The sequence below is a fragment of the Cervus canadensis genome, chromosome 30 (assembly GCF_019320065.1).
Source record: "Cervus canadensis isolate Bull #8, Minnesota chromosome 30, ASM1932006v1, whole genome shotgun sequence".
Classification (NCBI taxonomy): Eukaryota; Metazoa; Chordata; class Mammalia; order Artiodactyla; family Cervidae; genus Cervus; species Cervus canadensis.
The window spans coordinates 5,422,468-5,449,338 of NC_057415.1; the positions used below are offsets into that span (position 1 = coordinate 5,422,468).

Genomic DNA, 26,871 nt, shown 5'->3' on the forward strand with positions numbered 1-26,871 from the left:
AAGCTCTTTCTTTCTAGAGCTCATCATATAGGTATGTGCCCTAGATAACAACTTCTCACATTATCAAGTGCTCATCCATCACCCCGGCATGTTGTTAGAATGTGGACTCTGATTCAGCATGTCTGGAGTAGAACTGAGATCCTATTCCTACGAACCTACAACATTGAGCTGATGCTGGAAGTCCAAGGACATTTTTAATAGCTATGCTGTAGACATTGCACAATTCAAAAAAAGTGTAGTAAGATGGCCACAAAGAGACTCCATGATCAGAGTGGAGACTGTGACAGGTCCAGAGGTTACGGCTTCTAGTTTTCAAATGTCTAGGTTAAATATGAAGAGAACCTTAACTTCGGAAACTGATGCTTTTGCCCATGTGCATTGTTTGGAGTATTGCTACAGTTTCATTCTAACACTTGAAATACCTTACCTCGGGGCTCCTAATCCAGGCCATGGACCAGTTTGTAGCCTGTTAGGAACCGGTCTGCACATCAGCAGGTGAGCAGTGAGAGAGTGAGCAAAGCTTCATTTGTATTTACAGCCACTCCCATTGTTCACATCACCACCTGAGCTCCGCCTCCCATCTTATCATCGGAGGTATAATAAATATAATGCACTTAAAACATCCTGAACCATCCCTCATAATCTCAGTCCATAGAAAAAGTGTCTTCCATGAAACTGGCCCCTGGTGCCAAAAAGGTCACAAACTTTGGGCTTGTGAGAATTCACTAGCTGTGGAGTACTGAACAGCTCCAAAGTAAAAGTCCCAGACACTGGTTGGAAGCAGGAGCCTTTATACACTTATCACCATCAAGGACCATGCATTTAAACTGAACTCTGAAAAATAACTAAGGCTAAGTTCCACAGAAACACAGTAAATGAACTCTTTAAACAGGAGCCAAAGTACAAAGCACTTCTGATCTTGCATTTCTGATGATTGCCAGGACTGCAGTAATCCTTGCTGTGATGCACGCAAATGCATGTTGAAGCCAGGGTTTACTTGTGCTGAAGGAGAATGCTGTGAGTCTTGCCAGGTAAGAGACTCTGCTAGGACTGGGTTTCTCTGTTTTCAGTTTATTAAGTATACACAGAACCAAAGAGTTGTCTGATCACTGAGTGACCTTACATTACCAACCCCAGATTGCAGCCAGATTTGCTGGTACCCAATAGAGCTTCTTCTGAAATGCTCTGACTTTTAAACCCTGATCTGTGCTGTGGTTTGGGAAGTGGAGAAGTGGGTAAGCAGTGCTTAGAATTTTAGAAATGGAGTCATACAACCAACATTATTTTTGGTCCTTTTTTCAATGACTACTAGCCTATTTCACCTTAGCTGAGGGGGGAAATGGCACCCCCTACTTCAGTGAACTTACAGGGAAAATGGTTTTATTGGAATTGGAAGCGATAGTAACTAGTACCTAGAGATAGATCCCTAGGAAGGATGACCAGAAACCCAAATGCCTCTGTTCAAGGGTTCACTGACTCTTCCTTCATGCCACTGGATCATGAACTAAAAAAGGAAAGGAAGTGTGTTTAATTCATCCTCAAATCTTTCCAAAACCCCAGCACAATCAAATGCGTATTGAATGACTAAATGAGAGAATACTTCCATGTCATGCCCTCTCTAAATGAAAGTCAACATATATATATAGTCAGGGGTTCCCAGTTTTGTGTGTATGGTGGGCTGGGGGAGAGGGATGAAGGAATGAAGAAGGCAAGATGAGAAGAACACAAGCTCATTTCCCCATTTTATAACCATTCCAACTCTGCCCCACCGCTGTTCCAAATCCAAATTTCAATACCACCAGCCTGTCATTCCTAAAATTATATACAAGCCAATAAAGATAGTAATTCTCAGTGGAAAGGAGAAGGAAATCATGATCTCATGACCCATCCTTAAAACTTCTTTTAGTTAAATTAAATGGGTCGACCTACTTACTTCCTCCTACTCACTGACCCTTCCTTGCCTGCCTAAGGATGCCCAAGAATCAATCTCTTCATTTTTCTTCCACAGCTGAAAAAAGCAGGGTCTATATGCAGACCAGCAAAAACTGAATGTGATTTTCCTGAGAGGTGCACTGGTCACTCTTCAGGGTGTCCTAAGAACCAATTCCAAGTAAATGGATTTCCTTGCAAGAACGCAAAAGGCTACTGCTTCATGGGGAGCTGTCCCACCCGGGATGATCAGTGCTCTGAATTGTTTGATCATGGTAAGAGACAGTGGCAGTGAATGATGGGTAAAGATAATAGCGCTGTTTCTCTGTTACTGTCCTTTAGGAATTTGGGGGGCAAGATTGGAGATAATGTCATTTATGGCAGATATGACCTGGCACCTTTCTAAATAATACCTTTAATATTCATTGATTTTACCTCTAATATTAATTGACTGGCTTCCCAGGTGGCTCAGTGGTAAAGAAGCCACCTGTCAATGCAGGAGATGTAGGAGACACACGTTAAATCCCTGGGTTGGGAAGATCCCCTGCAGTAGGAAATGCCAACCCACTCCAGTATTCTTGCCTAGAGAATCCCATGGACAGAGGATCCTGGTGGGCTATTGTCCATGGAGTCGCAAAGTGTCAGACACAATTGAGCAACTAAGAACGCACACACACACACATTAGTTGACTATCTAAGTATGTGGGTTAAGGTATGTTTGTTTCTTTTTTATATCCATATTACTTCCTAAAATATCCTCCTGAGGCAATAAGATAGTTTTAAAATTATTTATGCCTCCCATTCTGTTTCACTACTATGTAAGTGACAATGAAATTTCAATGACATTAGAAAAGTAAGGAATTTATGATTTGTCACAATCATGTTGTCATTGTTTTACTTTTATCATACTGCTTTGGATCCCAGAAGCGAAAGCCAGTTCTGATATTTGCTACAAGATGAATACAATTGGAAATAAATTTGGATACTGCAAAAACAAGGGACGCATATTAATTCCTTGTGAAGAAAAGTAAGTACCTTGTAAAGAAAAGCATGTGCCCTCTCAAAGCATTTTGCAAAATCAGAACAGCTTTTACACTGACAGCCAACAGTCTCTCTTTTTCACTCAGGAGATTAGGAAGAGAGAGCTTCCCTGGTGGCTTAAGTAGTAAAGAATCTGCAAGCAATGCAGGTGTCCTGGGTTTGATCTCTGGGTCAGAAAGATCCTGTGGAGTAGGGATGGCGACCTACTCCAGAATTTTTGCCTGGAAAATGCCATGGACAGAGGAGACTGGTGGGCTACAGTCCATGGGGTGGCAAAGAGTTGGACATGACTGAGTGACTAATATATTTGATTTTTAGAAAGAAAGGGGAGCAAGAAGGGAGAGACCACACATCCCTGATGGAATTAACTGGTTTTTATGTTCTGTATTTTGTAACTGAAAATCATGGAATGCAGGGAAGGATGGGAAGATTTACGATTCCTAGGAAGAAAAGGAGGGGAAGAAACTACAAAAAAGAGAGAGAGATAGAAGGAAAGAGAAAGAGGGGGAAATAGGTAGAAAAGGGGGAAAGAGAAAGAGAGAAGGAAAGTCATCAGAAGAAAGAATGATAGATGCTGACATTGAAAACAGGATGGGAGAACTGAATATTAGATCCAATTTCTAAAACACATGTGCTAAACCCATATTCTGGGTTTGTTTATGATGTATGACATGGTTTCTATACTCTCCCAAACAAGATCTGTACTGAATGCAACAATAATAAAAACCTAGAGTCAAGTTCAACTTTGCTTCTAAATATACTTCTAAAAAAGTACACTTAATTTACTTTATTTCCAACTGTTGCCTTATCTGTGAAAAGGGGGTTATGATAATAGCAACTTCATAGATTTTTTTAAATGAGAATCAACTGATGTGCACTATGCAAGAAAGAAAAAAATTTAATGTCCTGATTCAAGTTCAGTCAGTTCAGTTCAGTCACTCAGTCATGTCCCATTATATGCGACCCCATGGGCTGCAGCATGCCAGGCCTCCCTGTCCATTACCATCTCCCAGAGATTACTCAGATTCATGTCCATTGAATCAGTGATGCCATCCAATCATCTCATCCTCTGTCATCCCCTTCTCCTCCTGCCTTTAATCTTTTCCAGCATCAGGGTCTTTTCAAATGAGTCAGTTTTTTGCATTAGGTGGCCAAAGTATTGGAGTTTCAGCTTTAGCATCAGTCCTTCCAATGAATATTCAGGACTCATTTCCTTTAGGATGGACTGGTTGGATCTCCTTGCAGTCCAAGGGACTCTCAAGAGTTTTCTCCAACACCACAGTTCAAAAGCATCAATTCTTCACTGCTCAGCTTTCTTTATAGTCCAAATCTCACATCCACACATGACTACTGGAAAAACCATAGCCTTGCCCAGACGGACCTTTATTGACAAAGTAATGTCTCTGCTTTTTAATATGCTGTCTAGGTTGGTCATAACTTTTCTTCCAAGGAGTAAGCATCTTTTAATTTCATAGCTGCAGTTACCATCTGCAGTGATTTTGGAGCCCCAAAAATAAATTCAGCCACTGTTTCCACTGTTTCCCCATCTATTTCCCATGAAGTAATGGGACCAGATTCCGTGATCTTTGTTTTCTGAATGTTGAGTTTTAAGCCAACTTTTTCACTCTCTTCTTTCACTTTCATCAAGAGGCTCGTTAGTTCTTCTTGGCTTCCTGCCATAAAGGTGGTGTCATCTGCATATCTGAGGTTATTGATATTTCTCCCAGCAATCTTGATTCCAGCCTGTGCTTCATCCAGCCCAGAGTTTCTCATGATGCACTCTACATATAAGTTAAATAAGCAGGGTGACAATATACAGCCTTGACATACTCCTTTCCTGATTTGGAACCAGTCTGTTGTTCCATGTCCAGTTCTGACTATTGCTTCCTGACCTGATCAGGAGGCAGGTCAGGTAATCTGGTATTCCCATCTCTTTAAGAATTTTCCACAGTTTGTTGTGGTCCACATAGTCAAAGGCTTTGGCATGGTCAATAAAGAAGTAGATTTTTTCTGGAACTCTCTTGCTTTTTTCATGATCCAACAGATGTTGGCAATTTGATCTCTGGTTCCTCTGCCTTTTCTAAATCCAGCTTGAACATCTGGAAGTTCACAGTTCACGTACTGTCGAAGCCTGGCTTAGAGAATTTTGAGCATTACTTTACTAGCGTGTGAGATGAGTGCAACTGTGCAGTAGTTTGAGCATTCTTTGGCATTGCCTTTCTTAGGGATTGGAATGAAAACAGACCTTTTCTAGTCCTGTGGCCACTGCTGAGTTCTCCAAATTTGCTGGCATATTGAGTGTAGCAATTTCAGAGCATCATCTTTTAGATTTGAAATAGCTCAACTGGAATTCCATCATCTTACTAGCTTTGTTCCTAGTGATGCTTCCTAAGGCCCACTTGACTTCGCATTTCAGAATGTCTGGCTCTAGGTGGGTGATCATACCATTCTGATTATCTGGGTCATGGAGATCTTTCTCGTATAGTTCTTCTGTGTATTATTGCCACCTCTTCTTAATATTCTTGCCACCTCTTCTGCTTCTGTTAGGTCCGTATCATTTCTGTCCTTTATTGTGCCCATCTTTGCATGAAATGTTCCCTTGGTAGCTCTAATTTTCTTGAAGAGATCTCTAGCCTTTCCCATTCTATTGTTTTCCTCTATTTCTTTGCACTGATCACTGAGGAAGGCTTTCTGATCTCTCCTGGCTATTCTTTGGAACTCTGCATTCAAATGGGAATATCTTTCCTTTTCTACTTTGCTTTTCACTTTTCTTCTTTTCTCAGCTATTTGTAAGGCCTCCTCAGACAGCCATTTTGCTTTTTTGCATTTCTTTTTCTTGGGGATGGTCTTTAACCCTGTCTCCTGTACAATGTCATGAACCTCCATCCATAGATCCTCAGGCACTCTTGTCTATCAGATCTAATTCCATTAATCTATTTGTCACTCCTACTCAATAATCATAAGGGATTTGATTTAGGTCATACCTGAATGGTCTAGTGGTTTTCCCTACTTTCTTCAAGTCTGAATTTGGCAATAAGGAGTTCATGATCTGAGCCACAGTCAGCTCCCAGTCTGTTTCTGCTGACTGTATAGAGCTTCTCCATCTTTGACTGCAAAGAATATAATCAATCTGATTTCGATATTGACCATCTGATGATGTCCATGTGTAGAGATTACCCTTGTGTTGTTGAAAGAGGGTGTTTGCTATGACCAGTGCATTCTCTTGGCAAAACTCTATTAGCCTTTGCCCTGCTTCATTCCATACTCCAAGGCCAAATTTGCCTGTTACTCCAGGTGTTTCTTGACTTCCTACTTTTGCATTCCAGTCCCCTATAATTAAAAGGACATCTTTTTGGAGTGTTAGTTCTAGAAGGTCTTGTAGGTCGTTATAGAACCATTGAACTTCAGCACTCTTGGTCAGGGCATAGACTTGGATTACTGTGGTATTGAATGGTTTGCCTTGGAAATGAGCAGAAATCATTCTGTCATTTTTGTGATTGCATCCAAGTACTGCATTTCAGACTCTTTTGTTGACTATGATAGCTACTCCATTTCTTCTAAGGGATTCTTGCCCACAGTAGTAAGTATAATGATCATCTGAGTTAAATTCACCCATTCCACTCCATTTTAACTTGCAGATTCCTAAAACGTCACCGTTCACTCTTGCCATCTCCTGTTGGAGAAAGGAACAGTGACCCCACAAGAGACTGACCCAGACTTGCCCGAGAGTGTCCAGGAGTCTCCAGTGGAGGCATGGGTGGGTGGTGGCCTGTTGCAGGGTTGGGGGCACTGAGTGTAGCAGTGCATGCTGGGATCTTTTGAAGGAGGTCGCCATTACCTTCATTACCTCTGCCATTGTTTGGCCCCAGGTAAATAACAGGGAGGCAACACAGCTCCACTGGTCAACAGAAAATTGGATTAAAGATTTACTGAGCATGGCCCCACCCATCAGAACAAGACCCAGTTTCCCCCTCAGTCAGTTTCTCCCACCAGGAAGCTTCCATAAGCCTCTTATCCTTCTCCATCAGAGGGCAGACAGACTGAAAACCACAATCACAGAAAACTAACCAATCTGACCACATGGACCACAGCCTTGTCTAACTCAGTGAAACTGTGAGCCATGCCATGTAGGGCCACCCAAGACAGATGAGTCACTGACAAAATGTGGTCCACTGGGAAAGGGACTGGCAAACCACTTCAGTATTCTTACCTTGAAAAACCATGAACAGTATGAAAAGGTAAAAAGATAGGACACTGAAAGATGAACTCCCCAGGTCGGTAGGTGCCCAATATGCCACTGATTCAAGTTATGCTTATCCAAATTACTAATAATATTCTCCTATAAGCTTGAGCTAATATTGCTTTATGAGAATTACCTAGGTGTCATAAAGAAATATACATTTAGTATCTTTGTCTGCTCATCTCAGTTTTCAGGGTCAGGACTTTGTCCAGAGGCTTACCTGGCCTCTCCTGGGCTCTGACAAGCCTAAGTTTAAAAAAAAATAAGCAGGCCACTCCACTGCCAGCCTAGTTTCTAGCAGTCCTATTTCTTGTCCCAAGTGTGAGCCAATATTCTTGCTTCCCTTCAGAGATATCAAATGCGGAAAGATATTTTGCACAGGTGGGCATCACTCTTTTGTCCTTGGAGAAGAGAAGATCTACCACCTTAAGAAGCATCTGAAACAGAATACCAGTGAATGCAAAACCTTCTATTTGTACCATGAATCTAAGGATTTTGGCCTGGTTGCACCTGGCACAAAATGTGGCGATGGAATGGTAAGATGAATGCCCTTTGTTTTATTAGAACTTCTTGTTCAGTCACTTAAAACTTCACTGGATCCCATAATTGGCCCCAGAGGGCCTATCTTTGGGAACACAGAAAAAAAGTCTGCAACATTTTTTAAATAAGCAGCGTAGCAACAACACTATTCATTTTAATAAATAAATATTCATTTTAATATTTTTATACCAATTATGTAAATGTTACAAATGTGCTTAATTAGTGTCTTACAGTAGATGCTTAATGAAATTATAGACTTAATGTTTGAATTTAATTGCCTATGAAGTAGCCATACAGTCTTCATTTATTTTACTCATTCAGATGTATTTACTGGGCATGTACTACAATGCCAGTATCTGTGCAGGACACAGGTGATGTAAAGATGTGTGTACTTGAGAATTTCTTAGATTAACTCAAGTGCATCATTACAATTCAACTCAGTTGCTTTCATTGTGATGTGATCAATGTGTATGAGTCCAAAGGAAGTGACTGACTTTTCTTAGAGAACATGGAATGGCATCTCCTGATGCCATTGAATGAGAGACATTTCAGCTTCAACTTTATGAACATTTTCAACATACAGAAGAAGAGAAAAGACATGTTTCTGTGTTTTAACGAACTTTTATTGGAGTATAGTTGCTTTATAACGTTGTATTAGCTTCTACTGTACAGTAAAATGAATCAGCTGTACATTTACATACATCCCCTCTCTTTTGGATTTCCTTCCCATTGATATCACCACAGGGCACTGAAAGCAGAGTTCCCCTTACTGACAGCGGGCTCTCATCAGGTATCTATTTTATATAGTGTATCAATATTGCATACATGTCAATCCCAATCTCCCAGTTCATTCCACTCCCTCCTTTCCCCCTTGGTGTCCATGTGTTTGATCTCTACATCTGTGTCTTCTGCTTTGCAAATAAGATCATTTTTCTCAATTCTACATATATGCATTAATATATATTTGTTTTCCTTTTTCTGACTTCACTCTGTATGGCAGACCCCAGGTCTATCCACATCTCTACAAATGACCCAATTTTGTTCCTGTTAAATATTATTCTGAATAATATCCCATTGTATATATGTGTCACATCTTCTTATCCATTCTTATGTCGGTGAACATTCAGGTTGCTTCCATGTCCTGGTTATTGTAAATAGTGCTTCAATAAATATTGGGGTGCATGCGTCTTTTTGAAGTATGGTTTTTGCTGTGTATATACCCAGTAGTAGGATTGCTGGACCATATGGTAGCTCTATTTTTAGTTTTTTATAGAATCTACATACAGTTCTCTGTAGCAACTGTATCAATTTACATTCCCATCAATAGTGCAAGAAGGTTCCCTTTTCTCCACACCCTCTTCAGTATTTATTGCTTGTGTATATTTTGATAATGGTCATTCTGACTGGTGTGAGGTGATAGATCATTGTAATTTTGATTTGCATTTCTCTGATAATTAGTGATGATGAGCATATTTTCATGTGTATGTTGGTCATCTGTATGTCCTCTTTGGAAAAATGTCTGTTTAGGTCTTCTGCTCTTTTTTTATTAGATGCTTGTTTTTTGATATTTGAGTAGCGTGAGTTGTTGATATATTTTGAATATTGATCCCTTGTCCATTGCTTTATTTGCAAATATTTTCTCCTATTCTGAGGGTTGTCTTTTCATCTTGTTCATGGTTTGAGAAAATGCTTTTTTAAAAAGACATACCTAAAAAAAAAATAAAAAAATAAAAAAAAAATAAAAAGACATACCTACATAATATACAAAGGTACAAAGTATAACATATGGCATATCCAGGTAACTGACAGCATTAGTGTGATTGGAGTTCCAGGTGAAATGGTAGGAAACTAAGTTGAACAGGTAAAATGAAGCTAAGTTTGGGAAGGTTTTACCACTCTTAGGTGAAGACTTGAGAATGTATACTAAAAACAATAGCCAGCACATCATGGTTTATAAGCACAAGAGTATTTGAAAAATAGAATACTGTATTAAAATCAGCAACTTTGAAACTGAAAAGTATCTATGACATGGCTCCCCTTCTCTACACCACCACCCACAAACATTACAGTATCATTCATATAATGAGACAGAAAATTAATTGGAAAGTAAAAATTCAGCATATAAAAAAGGAATCAGAAGTTAATAATTTCATAGAGACCTATATTTCATATTTCAAGTGTATAATTTTAACTATAGAGGGACAGAGGAGCCTGGCAGGCTACAGTGCATGGGTCACAGAGTCGGACACAACTGAGCTACACACCTCATGAAAATGACTAAATAAATATAAAAATGGTGAAGAGTTAACAGTTATGAAAATTTGTTTGTGTACCAATCGCCATCTAGAAAGGTCAAGAGTTTTCAATAACAGAGTGTATGAGGCATCAGTTTAAAGAAAATACCAAATAGTTTTCTGTTCACTTCAGGTAGGGAAAATCAGCCAGAGGTATCAAGTAAAAGTATGAGGTCCCCTTTGTAGAGTGACTGGGATTCAGCAGAGAGGCTGAAAGGGGAGCAGTTGTTAAGGAGAGTTTGGTGATGGTGCAAACACACTGTGAGCAGGTACCACCACCACACTTAGGACCTAAATCCATCAAGAGGAATCTCAGCACAGAAGTGCACCACTTATGATAGTGGCAGTTCGTGAACCAGTTCCTCATAAGGGAATCCATGCATAGCAAACGCTAGTCTATAGAGTTATCACAAAGACACTACTTATAGAACTTGTCATTTTCATATTTACACTGAGCTACTATTTTTTTAGACATGAGGAACTTCAAATGCCTTAAAAGCATTCTAGTTTCTCTTAGTAGTTATTCCTTCTGGGTCAGTTTCATTTGGCATAGGAAAATAGGGCAAACATATGCCATTACACCTAGGTGCCCTTTTCCTTAGTTATACTAGGAACTTACAACATAGATAAGAAAAAAAAAGATGAAAAATAAAAGAGAAGAGAAAGTAAGAGAGAAATAAGACTGCAGAGAGAATAAGAGTAGAGAAAAGAGGAAATTCGTTGGTTCGTTCTCTCACACAGAATTGCTCAAAATTGGTCTCTGTAGCTATCTCTTTAGTAAACATTCAAAATTGCAAAATCAAAGTAAGAAACATCTCAGTATTTTCCTTTGGTAGAACCTGAAATACTTGAAAAGAGGTCAGCATGGGTTTTAAAACAAAGTTTCTCAGTGTTTAATCATGTATATAGAAAACCCATTCTGTAAACATAAGGAAAGAAGACTAAAAAACATACATGAAAGAAACCAGGATGGTGAACAAAGGAGACAGTCTGAGAAATCAAAGATGACAGTTTCCGTGAAAGTGATACATTTTTAGAAAGAGGAAAAACCTTTAGAAATAAATTAAATTTATATTTTAATGGATATATGACGTGATATAACATTATATAGCAACATAGAAGAAACATAACATATATGTTACATATAACATATAATAAACATAACATTATAAAGCAACTATGTGCCACTAAAAATTAATTTAAAAAGTAAAACATGCTATTATTCTTAAAAAGGGTACTAAATTTATAAAAATGATACAATTTGCAATCCAGAAGCACTGCCTTCAGAGTACAAAATGAATCATGATTGCTTTTATGCAATTTATGCAGTAAGCCATGGAATCAAAACTATAAAAAAATCAGTAAATTGAAAGCTACTCTTCTTAAAAAAGAAAACTAAGATGAAATTTCTAAAAAGAAAAGAAAGTGAATTAAAGTAAGAAATGCAGTTCTAAGAAATCTGATACAGAGTTAATAGGAATTCTAGATAAAGAAACTGTTTAGTCCCTTAATCGTGTCTGACTCTTTGCAAATAAATGAGCTAAGATAAGCCATGTAATAACCTAGAGCAACAAAACAGTAATTTGGTCATAAAACTTACCCCCCCCAAAAGCATAATTTAAAAGAAAATTGATACGTATAAATCATAATAATAAGATTAATGGATATTGACAAAATGCCCAGCTAGCAACTATGATATAACAAACATGGATCCTTATCAAATTAGAAGAAAATGTGGTAGAAATAATAGAAGAAATTGCTGCAATTACAATGGTAGAATCATTGATAGGTTAACATTTGAAGAAGTCATGAGGACATAGACATTATCATGATTAATTATCATAATTATTTATTATCATAATTAATTATCATGATTAATTGTATATAACAATATTTGACTGTACAGTGCATTTTTTTCAAATACCCACTTAACATTTATAGAAGAGTTCCTCTTCCACAGAAGACTCTATATGTGGTTTTTCATTAGGACAAATGATGCAAATTCTGAGTGAGTAATTCTAATTGATCTTGGTGACTTCATTTCTAGGTGTGCAGCAGTGGTGAATGTGTGACTATTGAAAAGGCCTACAATTCAACTGATTGCTCTGCTCAGTGCAATGAAAATTCTGTAAGGTTTGACTCCTTTTTAAATTGACGTCTTACCAGTCACTTGTTTGCATAAGACTTCATTCCCGAGCCTGTGTATAAGTACAGGTGCACCCATGAGTGTGTGTGTATATATGTATATATGTATGCATGGTGATTTTTAAATCAAATATGCATTTGGGATCCATATTTTTTCATGCATTTATAATACTGAACCAAAGAGCCAAACCAAGTGTTATACATAGATAATGCCAATATTGCAAGTATATGTCCTGTCATTGGACTGGTAATCTAGAAACCAAGTAATTTATGTATGTATGAAGTTTAAACCAAAAGTTTAAAGTTGGGTCTATTGGGACTTCCTTGGCAGACCATGGTTAAGACTTTAAGACTTCACCTTCCAACACAAGAGATGCAGGTTCAATCCCTCATCAGGGAACTGAGATACCACATGCCTCTTGGCCCAAAACCCAAAGCATAAAACAGAAGCAATATTGTAACAAATTCAATAAAGACTTTAAAAATGATCTACTTCCAAAAGAATCTTTTAAAAAAGTTGCATCTATCATCATTTCTCTTACAGTTAAATTATACCAGTATTGACGTTAGCCCAAAGCTTTTGAGAAAAACAAACAAGCAACAAACAAAAAAGCAACAACAAATTTCTCACTCATTTTGACACTGTTCAATACTAGCAGTATCTAGCAGTTTGCTTTTGTGGGTAACATTTTTCCTAAGCCAAATTAATCAGTAACACTTGTATAGAGTTGTACTCTTTCAAGAGTTTTATGTATATATTAAATTGTAAAAGTTTCATAATCACGTTAAAAGATAAGTACTATTCCTATGCCCTCTTTTAGAGATGGTGAAGCAATCACACTGATATTCTGTGAAAGGAAAAGCTGAGCTTTCGGTATAGAAACAGTGTATGTCCTTAACCATTACACAATGCTTTTTGATGAAGTAGACATTTATGCCACTGCTTTTTTTTTTTTTTTTCACATTAATGTTATCTCACTAAATCTAGTTGAAGTCTTCTCTTTGGCTATGATATGCCCAACTTTAGCAAGAGCTGTTCATTCAATAAGATTGATGGCTTCTGGAAAGATAAGCCAAACCATCTGGTTCATTCAGTTTCAGATTTGTCAGAATCCTTCTCTTGCTCCAAGACCATCTTCAAAGATAGCTGCTCCTTGTATTTTATTGCCTTATTTTTCCCAACCTTGATTTTGGATTCGTTAATTAATCAGTAAAAAGTTCATGGGTGTGTGCGTGTATGTATTTTGGGTGTGTGTGAATGCTAAGCTGAATGAGGTGGAAAACACAAGTTTTATGTCAGTCATGTGATGAATTATTTGATTGATGGCTCTTCCAGGTGGATGATGGTGACCTTGAGTGTCAGTGCGAGGGAATTCAGGCATCTGCGGAATGGGAGGAAACCTTAAATGTTACCAGTGAGCATCCCGGAATAACATACTATCTTAGAACGTCCTGGTGGTCCTCTGGCTAAGACTCTGTGCTTCCACTGAAAGGGGCATAGATAGGTTTGATCCTTCCCTGATCCTTGGTCAGGGAAGTTCTGCATTCTGTGAACTGTGTCCAAAAAATAAATAAATAATAATCATTTAAAAATATATAGGGGCTTGCCTAGTGGCTCAGTGGTAAAGATTTCGCCTGCCAATGCAGGAGACATGGGTTTGATCCCTGGGTTGGGAAGATCCCCTGGGGTAGGAAATGGCAACTGACTCCAGTATTTTTGCCTGGGAAATCCAGAGGAGCCTGGCAGGCTACAGTCCATGGGGTCACAAAGGGTCGGACACGACTTAGCAACTGAACAATAAAACAACAAAGTATATATACATAATATCTTGCATATATCAGAAACCTCACCAGTGAGAATACTTTCTGCTTTATATGACAAGTCCACTACACATGTGTTGTATTTCTGTATGGATTTGTATGATATTTTTCTTATTGTTAATGTTTAAATACCCAAGTTTGAATTTACTACAATTAATCTGAAATGAATGTATCTTCTTCCAGTTAAATGTGGATTAGTTCCTCCAAGAATCCTTAACCCAGTAAGGCCTTTTCTATAGTCAGTTAATCACTGATAATCCAAATTTTCCCACTAACTGGGATTCTCTTAAACATAATGGAATCTTGGGTGGCGTGTCCATTGCTAATACAGATAATAATTTGTACAATGTTCTGGTCTTTGACTTTATTAAAAAAAAAAAAAAACAGAGGAGGGTAGAATTAAAGTCCTTCAAGGAAGACAGAAACATAATTGTAACTTCTCAGTTAAATGTTAAGATTCCATGGTTCCAAGGTTGATGTCTTGGCTGAAGCTCATGTGTTTTAATGTTACAGATATCTCCATCCTGGTGGTTGTGCTTGTCCTGGTTATTTTTGGTGTTGTGGTTGTCATATTACTAATTCGTTACAAAAAATGTATTACACTGAAGCAAGTTCAAAGGTAGGTCTGTAATCTTTATGTGTTGAAGGGGACCATTACCTAGACAATATAAACTTTGTAGCCACAAAGATTATTTGGTGGGAAGAAGGTATAAGCCTCTTACTGAAGACCAAGTAAAAGTGTAACAAGTTGAGCTTTTACACACTTCATTCTCATTCAAATGTTAGCCCCATGGTTCCCAAACTTCACTGCACATTGGAATTACAAGGTTTTTTTTTTTTAACACTAAATTTGGTTCCTCCTTCAGATTTAATTGTTATAGAGTGTCACATGAGTATCAATCAGTCTTTTAAAAATCTTCTAGATGATTTACTATTAACCACAGGCTTCTCCCATACTATAGCTGGTATCAATATTCAATTCCTTCTTGACAGCCCACCTCGAGAAAGCCTAGGAGTGGAGAATAAAGGATACTTTGGTGGTGAGCAGCAGACAAGGAATGAGCCCATCTTATCTGATATTCATCCTCTACATGTAAGAAAAAATTGATTGCAGCAGTTTTAATCAATTGCAAAAGTAGCTGTATGTATGTTTGAAGTGAACTATCCCTAAGCTAAGTGAAGTGGGAAATGTAGAAGAATAGTCTAACATGATTCCACATCAATGACCTTCTGTTGACATGTAGGGAAGGAAAGAATGGCAGGATTCAAATAAGTCAAGACATTATTTCTGAATAGAATATGTTGGTTAAATAAAATACTAATTTGTGCATAGCTGGAAAATTTTACAAATGTAAACCTCCACAAGTCTTCATAAATCTAAAAGAGTTGGTGTCATACAAAATATGTCCTCAAAATAAAATTCTATTAGAAATCAGTGGCAGAAAAATATTGGGAAAAGCCTTTTTCTCATAAAAATTAAAAATGTACAGTGTATAGTGTTGAGAGATAAATATTCAGGGGTGAAAGTATAATTGTGTGCAAGGAGGAGGTCATTACCTTAAGTTTGGAAAGTGGTTAATTTAGATGGGTAGGAAGTGGGTGGCAGTAATGATGGGAAACTTGAAATTTCTTAATCAGTTTAGTAATTACAAGAGTATTTACCTTAAATGTTTCATTAAGCCACGAATCTGTTTTGTGTATGTTTTTTTATCTGTATTGTATTTTCCCATGAAATGACTAGAAATGAATAAGGATGACAACGCCAATTGTTAGTGGGGATATATAGAGTGAAAACTCTCATAAAAGCTAATGAAAATTTAAACGATACAACCAGTAGGTAAAACTGATTCTATGGCCTAAAACTGATCATACACATTGCCTGTAATCTAGCAATTTTGGTCATACGAATACACCCAACAGAAAGAGGTACACGTGCATATCAGAAAACATCAACAATAATGTTCCAACAGCATTATTTACAAGAAGCAAAAATAAAACAAATATCTAGTAACAAAAAAGGTGAACATTTCACTATGTATTCATACAATGGAACACTACAGACAAGGAAAAATGGACAAACTACTGATGTTTACAACATATTATTGTAGGTGATGTATTACTACCACAAACATACTGTTAGACAACATGTCAAACTCAAAGGCAAACTGTACAATGCAACTTACATAAGTTCGAACTGACAAAACTGATCTATGATGTTAGATGTCAGGGTAGTTGTTATCACAGGGGAGAGTGGATTTTGGGGGGATAGAGGTTGGCAGTAAAGTTCCTTTTTTGATCTTGGTGGGGCTTGGTTACACAGATGTGCTCATTTGTGAAAATTCACCCATCTCAACACTTTTCTATTCATATATTTCTTTGTGTATCTTTTTACTTTAAAGGGAAAGCATATTAAAATAATACCCATAGAAATTAAAAAAAAAAAAAATGACAATCCTGGAGAAATCCCAGCAAGTCATGGCTTGTTCAGTACCTTTAACAATAGTTATGATTTCCAATGTATTTGGCTCAGTGGGGAGAAAAAGAGTGTGAGTGCTGATTAAAAAGCTACAAAAGTATCCTTTGAAAAAATTAACCAATGAAGAAAATTTGGTGATAAGATTATACCAATGAAACTGCCCACAAGCGCCTATTTATTGAAGGAAGTATGAACAGATTATTGATAGATGCAAATGCCAATGATAATATAATGGTGTTAGTGTTTTAAATTAGGAATTTTTTTTGGTTAGTGATCTTGCCCCAACTCTCCATTTCCCATAAGTCCTGTGCTTTTTACTGTACAGAATTATAGAACAAGCTCCCACCATACCCTGAGGGACATATGTATGACATTACAGTAGAAAGGCTTTTACTGAACTTCTCTTACTCAGGATTGTAAACTCCTTCTGTGGTAATACGATGTTTATCATTTTTATCCATTCTTACTTTTTATTATGATAATAGTGACCCCAAGAAACAAGTCTTCATTGTCCACTCAGATGAACAGAAAATATTGTGTGGTAATTTTTTAAGCTTACACTGAGATTTTCTGATATGGAAACACAGGATGCCAATGTCAGGGTTAAATAAGAAGCTGTATGTAACTGCACTTAGCCCCGTGTTTGTATATATTTAGCACTTAATGTCTGTTAATTGTCTACTATGCCTCATGCACGGTTGCAGTAACTTTCCCAATTGCATTTTCTTTAAATTAATATGCAAAGCAGTTTCACTCTCAGAGAAGGTAGTCGGGAGAAGGTAGTCTGACCGTTTATTGCTGTTCAGTCACTGTGTCGTGTCTGATTCCTTGCAATCCCATGCACGGCAGCACGTCGGTTTCCTCTGTCCTTCACCAGCCCCTGTTGATGATAGTCAGTCGTGTCCAACTCTTTGTGATCCCATGGACTGTAGCCCACCAGGGTCCTCTGTCCACGGAATTCTCCAGGCAAGAATACTGGAGTGGATAAGCATTCCCTTCTCCAGGGGATCTTCCCAACCCAGAAATTGAACCAGGGTCTCTGCGTTCCAGGCAGATTCCTTACTATCTGAGCCACCAGGGAAGCCTCTACCTCCCAGAGTTTGCTCAGATTCATGTCCATTGAGTCGGTGATGCTATCTAACCATCTCATCCTCTGACCACATGATCAATGATAAATAGTTACCAGAGGTTCACATAGCACCTGGGGCATATTTGTTGCACTTCTAGAATACAAAATCCCAAAGAGCTATCCAAAATTTTAGTTGAATGGGGGAATTTAGAAGAAGAGCTTAATAAATATTTGAGTGAATTTAGCCATATAGAATAATATGGGGCTTCCCAGGTGTCGTGGTGGTAAAGAATCTTCCTGCCAATGCAAGAAACACAAGAGACACAGGTTTGATCCATGATTCAGGAAGATCCCCAGGAGGAAGAAATGACAACCCACTCCAGTATTCTTGCCTGGAGAATTCCATGGACAGAGAAGCCTGGTGGGCTACAGTCCATGGAGTCACGAAGAGTCAGATATGACTGAGCGACTGAGCACACACATGCACATCGCATGATATGTTGTAAGTGTAGATTTGTACAGGGCAGTCTGAGTCCTTGTGTCTCTTGTTTAGGCTTTTTGTATTATTTGTCATAAAATTATATAAATAATAATGATTCAACTGATGCCTGTTTGATACATTAGTTACCCATCAAAAGGCTAGTTCTTAGCAAAACTGTGGTTTGGGGAAGGATGGTGTTTGGGATCCTTTCTCAGTTACATTAATGATGCTTGGTTAGATTTTTGGTACCCAAGGCCTCTTCCCAGTTCCGTTTCCACCGAACCATTCTTTCTGATTGTATTATAAAACCACTGAGGGTTAAGAGACAGCACTTAACAAAGGGTAACTTAGGCCAGAATGTAAAGAAACTCCTGGGCTTGCCAGATGTCACTAGTGGTAAAGAACCTGCCTGCAATGCAGGAGACATACAGAGATATGAGTTCAATCCCTGGGTCGGGAAGATCCCCTGGAGGAGGGCAGGGCACACACTCTAGTTATCCTTGTCTGGAGAATCCCACGGACAGAGGAGCCTGGCAGGCTGCATCCATGGGGTCGCAAAGAGTATGAAATAACTTAGCACTAACACATGCAAAGAAACTCCCACTCTCTCAGAAGTATGATTGCTTCATAGGTAGGTTCTTAGACTCATCCTTCACAAGAGGACAACCTAGGCAAGAGTGTTATCTCCGTGTGTTTCAACATTTGCACACTTACTAAGACTATATTCTAGGGAGGACTTGAAAATTGATTTTGTAGGCATGGGAAATAGTCCTATTTGTTTGAGCATTAACTGAAGGCTTAAGAGTATCTCTTTTCACCAGCGAAGAACCACAGAGCCCTTGGAGAGACTTCCAACCAGCATCTCCAGTCCGCACTACATCACTTTGGTATGTCCCTCCTCTCTGCCAGTTGTGCAGTCTGTGTCCATGTCACTAATAATCTTGGAGCCACTTACCCACTCCTCAGTTCCTTGAAAAGGTCCAGTGATATAACACAGCTCTCTGGCTCTGGGCAGAAATAGGAACTTCTCGGCAGGGCTGGGATTACGGTGATGGGAGTACAATGACTCCTGTAAGTACACAGATGCTGTCTTTATTTAAAACACTGCCTGTCTCATCATGAATTCTTGGGAATTAGTTCTGATTAAAAAAAAACAAAAACACAGTAATGTTTTTTACTATGTTATTTGCTATGATCACAGAGTTTGTCTGTAGCTCTTAAATGTTATTCCTGGGACAAGTGCCTTGCTAACCCTGCTCTAGTCCCAGCCCTGGTTCTCAGGGTAAAGCTGAATGATGGTTTCCAGAGACCTTGAACAGCAGAGGGCTTTCCACGAACTGAGGACGTGTGTTTCCCGAATCAATGTTGATGACAGAGAAGCCAGTTAGCTAAAGCAGCACACACATGCATGAGAGACATGGAGCCAAAACAGAGACATTACATAAGTAGGAAAGCAGAGAAGTAAAATACATCTCTCTTTATGATAAACGAGCCCAGATATTTTTCCTTAGCTCAGATTTATAGGTTTCCATTATAATTTTTACCATCATATTCTTACTCAGTCACTCAGTCGTGTCTGACTCTTTGCTACTCCATGGATTGCCGCACGCCAGTCTTCCCTGTTCTTCACTGTCTCCCGGAGCTTGCTCAAACTCATGTCCATTGAGTCAGTGACACCATCTAACCATCTCATCCTCTTCTGCCCCCTTCTTCTCCTGCCCTCAGTCTTTCCCAGCATCAGGGTCTTTTCCAAAGAGCCAGCTCTTCGCATCAGGTGTCCAAAGTATTGGAGCTTCAGCATCAGTCTTTGCAATGTTCAGGGTTGATTTCCTTTAGAATGGACTGGTTGGATCTCCTTGCAGTTCAAGGGACTCACAAGAGTCTTCTCCAGCACCACAGTTCAAAAGCATCTATTCTTCAGTGCTCAGCCTTCTTTAGAAGATGGTTATTCATGACAGGAAATTTTAGTGAATCATGCAATCTCTGAATATGCACCAATATCTCATAATCTCTGGTGTCTTTGATGGACTTATTTCCTGAAGTCTTCATTTACTTAGATACAAAAAGAAGAGAGAGATTACAGGGTCTCTAAGATCACCTAAACCACTGGAGTCTTTATCTGCACCTGTATTCTCAAGTACACATAGAAATGTATTATTTATAGCTGGGTGCTAATCATCAAGTATATCTCTATAAAATCAGCAATTCTCATTATACATTCTTCAATGGATTGAAGGGGGTGACCGAGAGAGTGTTCAGTCTGTGGCTTCACAGACTCCTCCTACCACACAGAAGGGTCTCAGAGTGTGCTGGACAGGCAGGGTGGCACTGGCAGTTGGAGTTACAGCAAGGCCAACAAGAAAACATGATTTCTGATAAAACGTCCCTTAACCAGTACTCCACCCTCACCCACCTCTGCCCACTTCATTCCTACACAGTCTTAGTTTTTCATGGATCAAAAAGGGGTGGTCTGAGTGTGTATGTATGTCTGTGCATGATATCTTCTGGTTTAGTTCCTGACACAACAAAATGTTTACTATAGAAATCTGCAAATAAAGAGCACAGAGGAATGGCAGATCCCAATTCAAGCGCCAAAATGGTAAGTTCCCGTGTCAAATGGTTCCCTCCTTTTCAAATGCTCTTTTTGTGCTTTTTGCCTACTCGTTGAACGGAGAGATTCTCTGTTCTTATCAAAAGATTGAGATTGAGATGACGCAGAGAGTCCACCATGACTGAGCAACTAAACAACAATTATAGAGAAGTTATCCTTTCTGATGGAACAGTTTGCTTCATGATTGATTGCTTTGCTAAAACTTTCACTTACAAATCAATAACTCACTAAATCTGAGGGATAATTTTATTTTGAATGACTGTGTCTACTGGTAGAAGATTTATCAAAAATTTGTGGTTTTTGCCAAAGGGAGACAAAAGAGCATTGTGTGACTGACTACATTTTAGAGTTTTTGTTTTCATTCCTTCATTCATCCATTCATTGACTTTTCTTGAGTCTCTACAAAGTACTGGGCTAATAGGAGGGTTTTCCCTAGAAAGCATTCTTACTGGAAATCCTGCCCAATACACTTTCCCTTTGGGGATGGAGAAGGAAATGTTTTTTAGAAATTTGTTCTTTTTTTAATGTAATTTTATTTATTTTATTTTTGGCTGAGCTAGGTCTTTGCTGCTATGCAGGCTTTTCCCTAGTTGCGGCTAGTGGGGGCTACGCTAGTTGTGGTGTGAGGGTTTCTCATTGCAGTGGCTTCTCTGATGGTGGAACGTGGGCTCTAGAGCACAGACTCTGTAGTTGTGGTGAACAGGCTTAGGTGCCCCACTGCATGTGGGATCTTCCCTGGGCCAGGGATCCAACCCATGTCTCCTGCACTGGCAGGCGGACTCTTTACCACTGAGCCACCAGGAATGGTTTCAAGCAGTCCTTCCCCTCCACAAAGATGAAGCTGCCTCGTATTGGAGAGCAGAGAGATGGTCCTTAGGGCAAGCAAACTGTTTGCCTTCCTGTATTAAAAAACAAAATGGCTTTCTATCTTTTGTGACAGACTGGTCGATTTTACAATAACTGCTTAATTAGCCATGGCTAAGGAGATCTGGAAAAGTGTGGATAAATGTCGTACAACAGAATGTAAAAAGCTTGCTGTAATTAGCAGATATAAATGAGTCACTGAAATATAACATGCTTATAGATTTTGCAGAAAATAAATCACTTTTAACCATCTCTTTTTATTTAGAGCTTGAAACTGGATATCCAAAATGGCTGTGCGAGGCTAGGCTGAGGATCCTGGAAGCATGATCTTCTTAACCTTCCCTAGATGTTTGCTACACAAATATCTGGTAGTTTCTCAGCTGTTTTTATCCAGACAGAACATGCTGAAGAGAAGTAGCATCTTTCCATAACATTTACTTGTAGAATTCACAACCTGTGGCTTAGACACACGCTAATATACCAAAAAAAAAAAAAAAAACTATCCTTTTTTAAATGCTCCTTTAGCTTCATACAACAATAAGTAGTCTACTTACACGAGTATTTTCTTACAAAATATTAATCTAACTACTTAAAACACAAGTCAAAACTTGGAAGTAAATTACAATGTTGAGTCTAGGAAGGAAAACATCTTTTATTACAGGTTATTTCTTTGGGAACATAAAAGTACTTATCTTAATTTGAACCTGACATAATTACCACTAATTATGGTTTAAATAAAGTTCTCTCCTGCAGAGATGCCAAGGAAATCCATGCAGGAGGCATCAGATTCCACTACTTAATTAAAAGGTCAATGGCTGTTCTGATCATTCCCTATCAGTGAAGGAGAAAAAAGAATAATCACTTCAGCTACCAAATCTTAAACTTGTGAGGGTGGCCAAAGAGGACATGAAGCTCTCCTGGTCATTCAAAAAGCCTAGAAGTCAATTCTAACTTCCTTAATTTTTTAGGCTTCTTTAAGAACTAGCCAGAAAACTCATAGATGTACAAAATTTTCAAAAAATTGACTCCAGCAGAGAGGAAATACAATTTCCATGAAGGGCTTTTGAGATCCTTGCAATATATGGGTTTGAGCACTCCAGTGTGCAAGTTCCGTTCTGTTTCTTCTGGTTGATTACTTTGGTATGTGGGGTTGTCCTGGGAATGATTTCAACTCTTTTTTATGAGGGTGTGTCTCATCATATTCTCGTATGTTCTCTATTTTCTTTTTTTCTTAACTGCTCAAGCTATCTGCAATCATTTTTTTCATTTACTGAAATAAAGTTTTTAAGTGCTAAATGCAAACTTTCTGATTCAATGAAATAAAAGCTGCAAATGAAAGAAGAAAGCTGGTTGTTCCTGGTGAATTTCTGTTGGAACGCTGACTGGTTGATGGGAGGAGCCAGTTAAATCAGCAAAGGATGGCAGTGAATCAGCAGTTTATACATAGTGTGCTTGCAGTAGGCATCTACTCTTATTAAAGCCATTCCTTGAGAAAGAATACTGATAAATGCATGCTTAAAGCAAAACATGCTAACTGAAACATTTTATGTAAATTTTTTAAAAAAGAGAAATTCTATATCGTATACACTAGCCTCATTAAAGCAAGCAATAATCTTCATGTCCAAGGCAAATATTATGTGATACTCCTTACATGTGAAGTCTAAAAAACTGGTATAATGAACTTATTTACAGAAACAGACTCTCAGATGTAGAAAACAAACATGATACGGGGCTGGGGGGAAGGATGAATTGTGAGATTGGACTTGACATATACACACATATTTATATGAAAGTAGATAACTGTTCAATACTCCGTAATGATCTATATGGGAAAAAATATGAAAAAGTGGATGCATGTATACATACAACTGATTCACTTTGCTGTACACCTAAAACTTACACAACATTGTACATCAACTATAAATTGTTTTTTTTTAATAGACAAAATGGAGAGATGTTCACACATTCCAGTCCCCTGAACAATACATGTGTTGATGAACAATATACATTTTGGTGATATCTTATTCTCCCTTTAAAAGAATCATTTTTTGTTTTTGATTTGTTCCTTTCCTTATTGTTCCCTCATCTCTTTCAGAAAACTCCCCATCACCACTCATTTCCTCTGTCCTGGGCTCCACATTCAACTAACTACCAGTTTCTAGTGATTTTTTTTTTTTTTCCAAATTTCTCTCTCTCTCCAATTATAAATGTCTGGAATTCCCTAAGTCCTCCCACTTCATTGCTTCCTGCCTAGATAATCATTCTAGACTTCTAATCTGCTGCCCTGTTTTTCAAACAACCCCAGGAGCTTTCTGACAATTAAGCCTCTTTTTAATTTTAAGTAATATTCATCATGCTTGTCCATATCACTCACCCTAGGTCTTCAAGACTTTATATTCATTTCAAATGCCTCTCTCTGCTCTATTTCCTAGGGATCTTCTTCTTCTAATACTGTCTACAGACTCAGAAGCATTTTCACAACCAGTGGTCCCCTTGTAAACACAGTTCTGTCTCTGGTTGTGGAAAAGTTATGACTTCATAGCCCTAATACTTCTGGCTCTTGTCATTTCCCCAAGGTTTGAATCCTATCCCTTGAATCTACAAGTGCTGTCAAGGCTTCTTCTGGGAATGGACACACTTGCTAGACCTACTATCTAAGCAACTCTGCCCTCCACCTCAGCCCCCTGAACGTCTTGCTGTCCAGTTATGAATAAACAACCCTTATTAATGCCTCAGCTTAGACTCAACTTGCTACCAGCCTGGAATGTTGTGTCTTGAGATGCTGGACTGGCTCTCTGCACTTAGGTCAAGTGCCCTCTGCCCTGGACAGAGGTGGGTTTATCTGGAAGCTAACGAATCTGGGGCTCTTCAGGGCCTATCACATGTGCTGCTGCTTCCCAGACCTTTTATCTAATTTTGCATTTGCGTTTCTTTAAATGACATTCAGTGGGCCCTTGTGGGTTGGGAAGAAGAAATTCAAACCATATGTCAGCCATGAGAACCTGTTGTATAGCACAAGGAACACACTGCTCAGAGCACTCTCCTCAGGGCCCTGTGGGGACCGAAATGGGAAGGACATCCCAGAAGCAGGGATGCGTGTATGCATGTGGCTGGTTCACTGTCAGCAGAAACTGGCACAGCAGTGTAAAGCAACTATATTCCAACAAGGCTTAATTAATTATCAATTAATTAATTTTTTTCATTCATTTTTATTAGTTGGAGGCTAATTACTTTACAGTATTGTAGTGGTTTTTGTCATACATTGACATGAATCAGCCATGGATTTATGTGTATTCCCCATCCCGATCCCCCCTCCCACCTCCCTCTCTACCTGATCCCTCTGGGTCTTCCCAGTGCACCAGGCCCGAGCACTTGTCTCATGCATCCCACCTGGGCTGGTGATCTGTTTCACCATAGATAATATACATGTTTCAATGCTGTTCTCTCGAAACATCCCACCCTCGCCTTCTCCCACAGAGTCCAAAAGTCTGTTCTGTACATCTATGTCTCTTTTTCTGTTTTGCATATAGGGTTCCATATATATGTGTTAGTATACTGTAATGTTCTTTATCTTTCTGGCTTACTTCACTCTGTATAATGGGCTCCAGTTTCACCCATCTCATTAGAACTGATTCAAATGAATTCTTTTTAATGGCTGAGTAATATTCCATTGTGTATATGTACCACAGCCTCCTTATCCATTCGTCTGCTGATGGGCATCTAGGTTGCTTCCATGTCCTGGCTATCATAAACAGTGCTGCGATGAACATTGGGGTGCACATGTCTCTTTCAGATCTGGTTTCCTCTGTGTGTATGCCCAGCAGTAGGATTGCTGGGTCATATGGCAGTTCTATTTCCAGTTTTTTAAGGAATCTCCACACTGTTCTCCATAGTGGCTGTACTAGTTTGCATTCCCACCAACAGTGTAAGAGGGTTCCCTTTTCTCCACACCCTCTCCAGCATTTATTGCTTGTAGACTTTTGGATAGCAGCCATCCTGACTGGCGTGTAATGGTAACTCATTGTGGTTTTGATTTGCATTTCTCAATTAATTTTTAAAAGTGCTGATAGGAAACAAATAGGACAAAGATGCACCTTAGTTAGACTGAAGTTGTAATCACGGGGAGGGTGAGAGTGAACCAACCTGAAATGGTACAAGAAGGATGTGGGCATAGGAGAAGCATGGTAGGTTTGATGCGTCTCCCACATCCTCCCAGCTAACTGGGGAAAGACCTGCCTGGGCATTGAGTACTCAGGAGAACACCACAAAGAGGAAAATCCAAGATGGGAGTGAAACCCAGCTGAACCCTGCCTATGCTCCCCAGCCCACATGCAGATCAATGGCTGAGGGCCAAAGTTTATAGGCTCCCAGAGTGTGGACAAAACCAGCGCCTAAATCTCCAACCACTGAGTGATGCAGGGTCAGGAACCCCAAGGAAAAACAGTATAAAATATAAAAAGAAGTCGAATTGATCAGAGATGCTAGTGGCTGTACATGTCAAAAGGTGAAGGATGGGCAGGGGATGAATTCTGCAGTGTAAGTTTTTGCAAGTCACTTTAAAAAAATCCTCTGAAAAAATAAATCAAAATCTGTATTTGTTACAATATATTATCTAAATGTTATGGTGCCAAGGAATATCAAGTGTATTTTTACATTAGTTCTGCCAGGACTGCAGTGAGCCATTCCCTTCTCCAAGGGACCTTCCCAACTCAAGTATCGAGCCCAGGTCTCCTGAATTACACACAGATTTTTTACCATCTGAGCCACCAGGGAAGCCTAGGACTGCAGTGATGACAACACAAACTAAAACACTCTCCGACATAAATCACAGCAAGATCCTCTATGACCCACCTCCCAGAATATTGGAAATAAAAGCAAAACTAAACAAATGGGTGCACTACAAAGGAAACTATAAGTTTGCAAGTCACTTTAAAAAAATCCTCTGAAAAAATAAATCAAAATCTGTATTTGTTACAATATATTATCTAAATGTTATGGTGCCAAGGAATATCAAGTGTATTTTTACATTAGTTCTGCCAGGACTGCAGTGAGCCATTCCCTTCTCCAAGGGACCTTCCCAACTCAAGTATCGAGCCCAGGTCTCCTGAATTACACACAGATTTTTTACCATCTGAGCCACCAGGGAAGCCTAGGACTGCAGTGCACTGAATCGGGTGGAGAGGGAGGTGGGAGGGGGGATCGGGATTGGGAATACATGTAAATCCATGGCTGATTCAAAGAATAAAAAATAAAATAAAATAAAATAAAAAATTAAAATAAATAAATAAATAAATAAAACAAAACCAACATTCCCAGTAGCATCCATTATAGTCCTCCTTGGCTATCAGCGGAGGATTAGT

At 38.8% G+C, this 26,871-nt stretch overlaps 1 protein-coding gene across 1 annotated transcript in view; it reads left to right on the forward strand.

Moving 5' to 3' along the window:
* Nucleotides 1-21,891, forward strand: part of ADAM7 (ADAM metallopeptidase domain 7) — a 46,264-nt gene extending 24,373 nt beyond the window's left edge. Inside the window, exons 13-22 of the mRNA XM_043453657.1 lie at nt 942-1,031; nt 2,009-2,204; nt 2,854-2,956; nt 7,560-7,746; nt 12,092-12,172; nt 13,526-13,604; nt 14,524-14,629; nt 15,004-15,103; nt 20,579-20,635; nt 21,777-21,891. Coding sequence (XP_043309592.1) covers nt 942-1,031; nt 2,009-2,204; nt 2,854-2,956; nt 7,560-7,746; nt 12,092-12,172; nt 13,526-13,604; nt 14,524-14,629; nt 15,004-15,103; nt 20,579-20,635; nt 21,777-21,821 — 1,044 coding nt within the window. The 3' untranslated portion in view covers nt 21,822-21,891. The remainder of the gene's footprint in view (nt 1-941; nt 1,032-2,008; nt 2,205-2,853; nt 2,957-7,559; nt 7,747-12,091; nt 12,173-13,525; nt 13,605-14,523; nt 14,630-15,003; nt 15,104-20,578; nt 20,636-21,776) is intronic.
* Nucleotides 21,892-26,871: the final 4,980 nt, after the last annotated feature.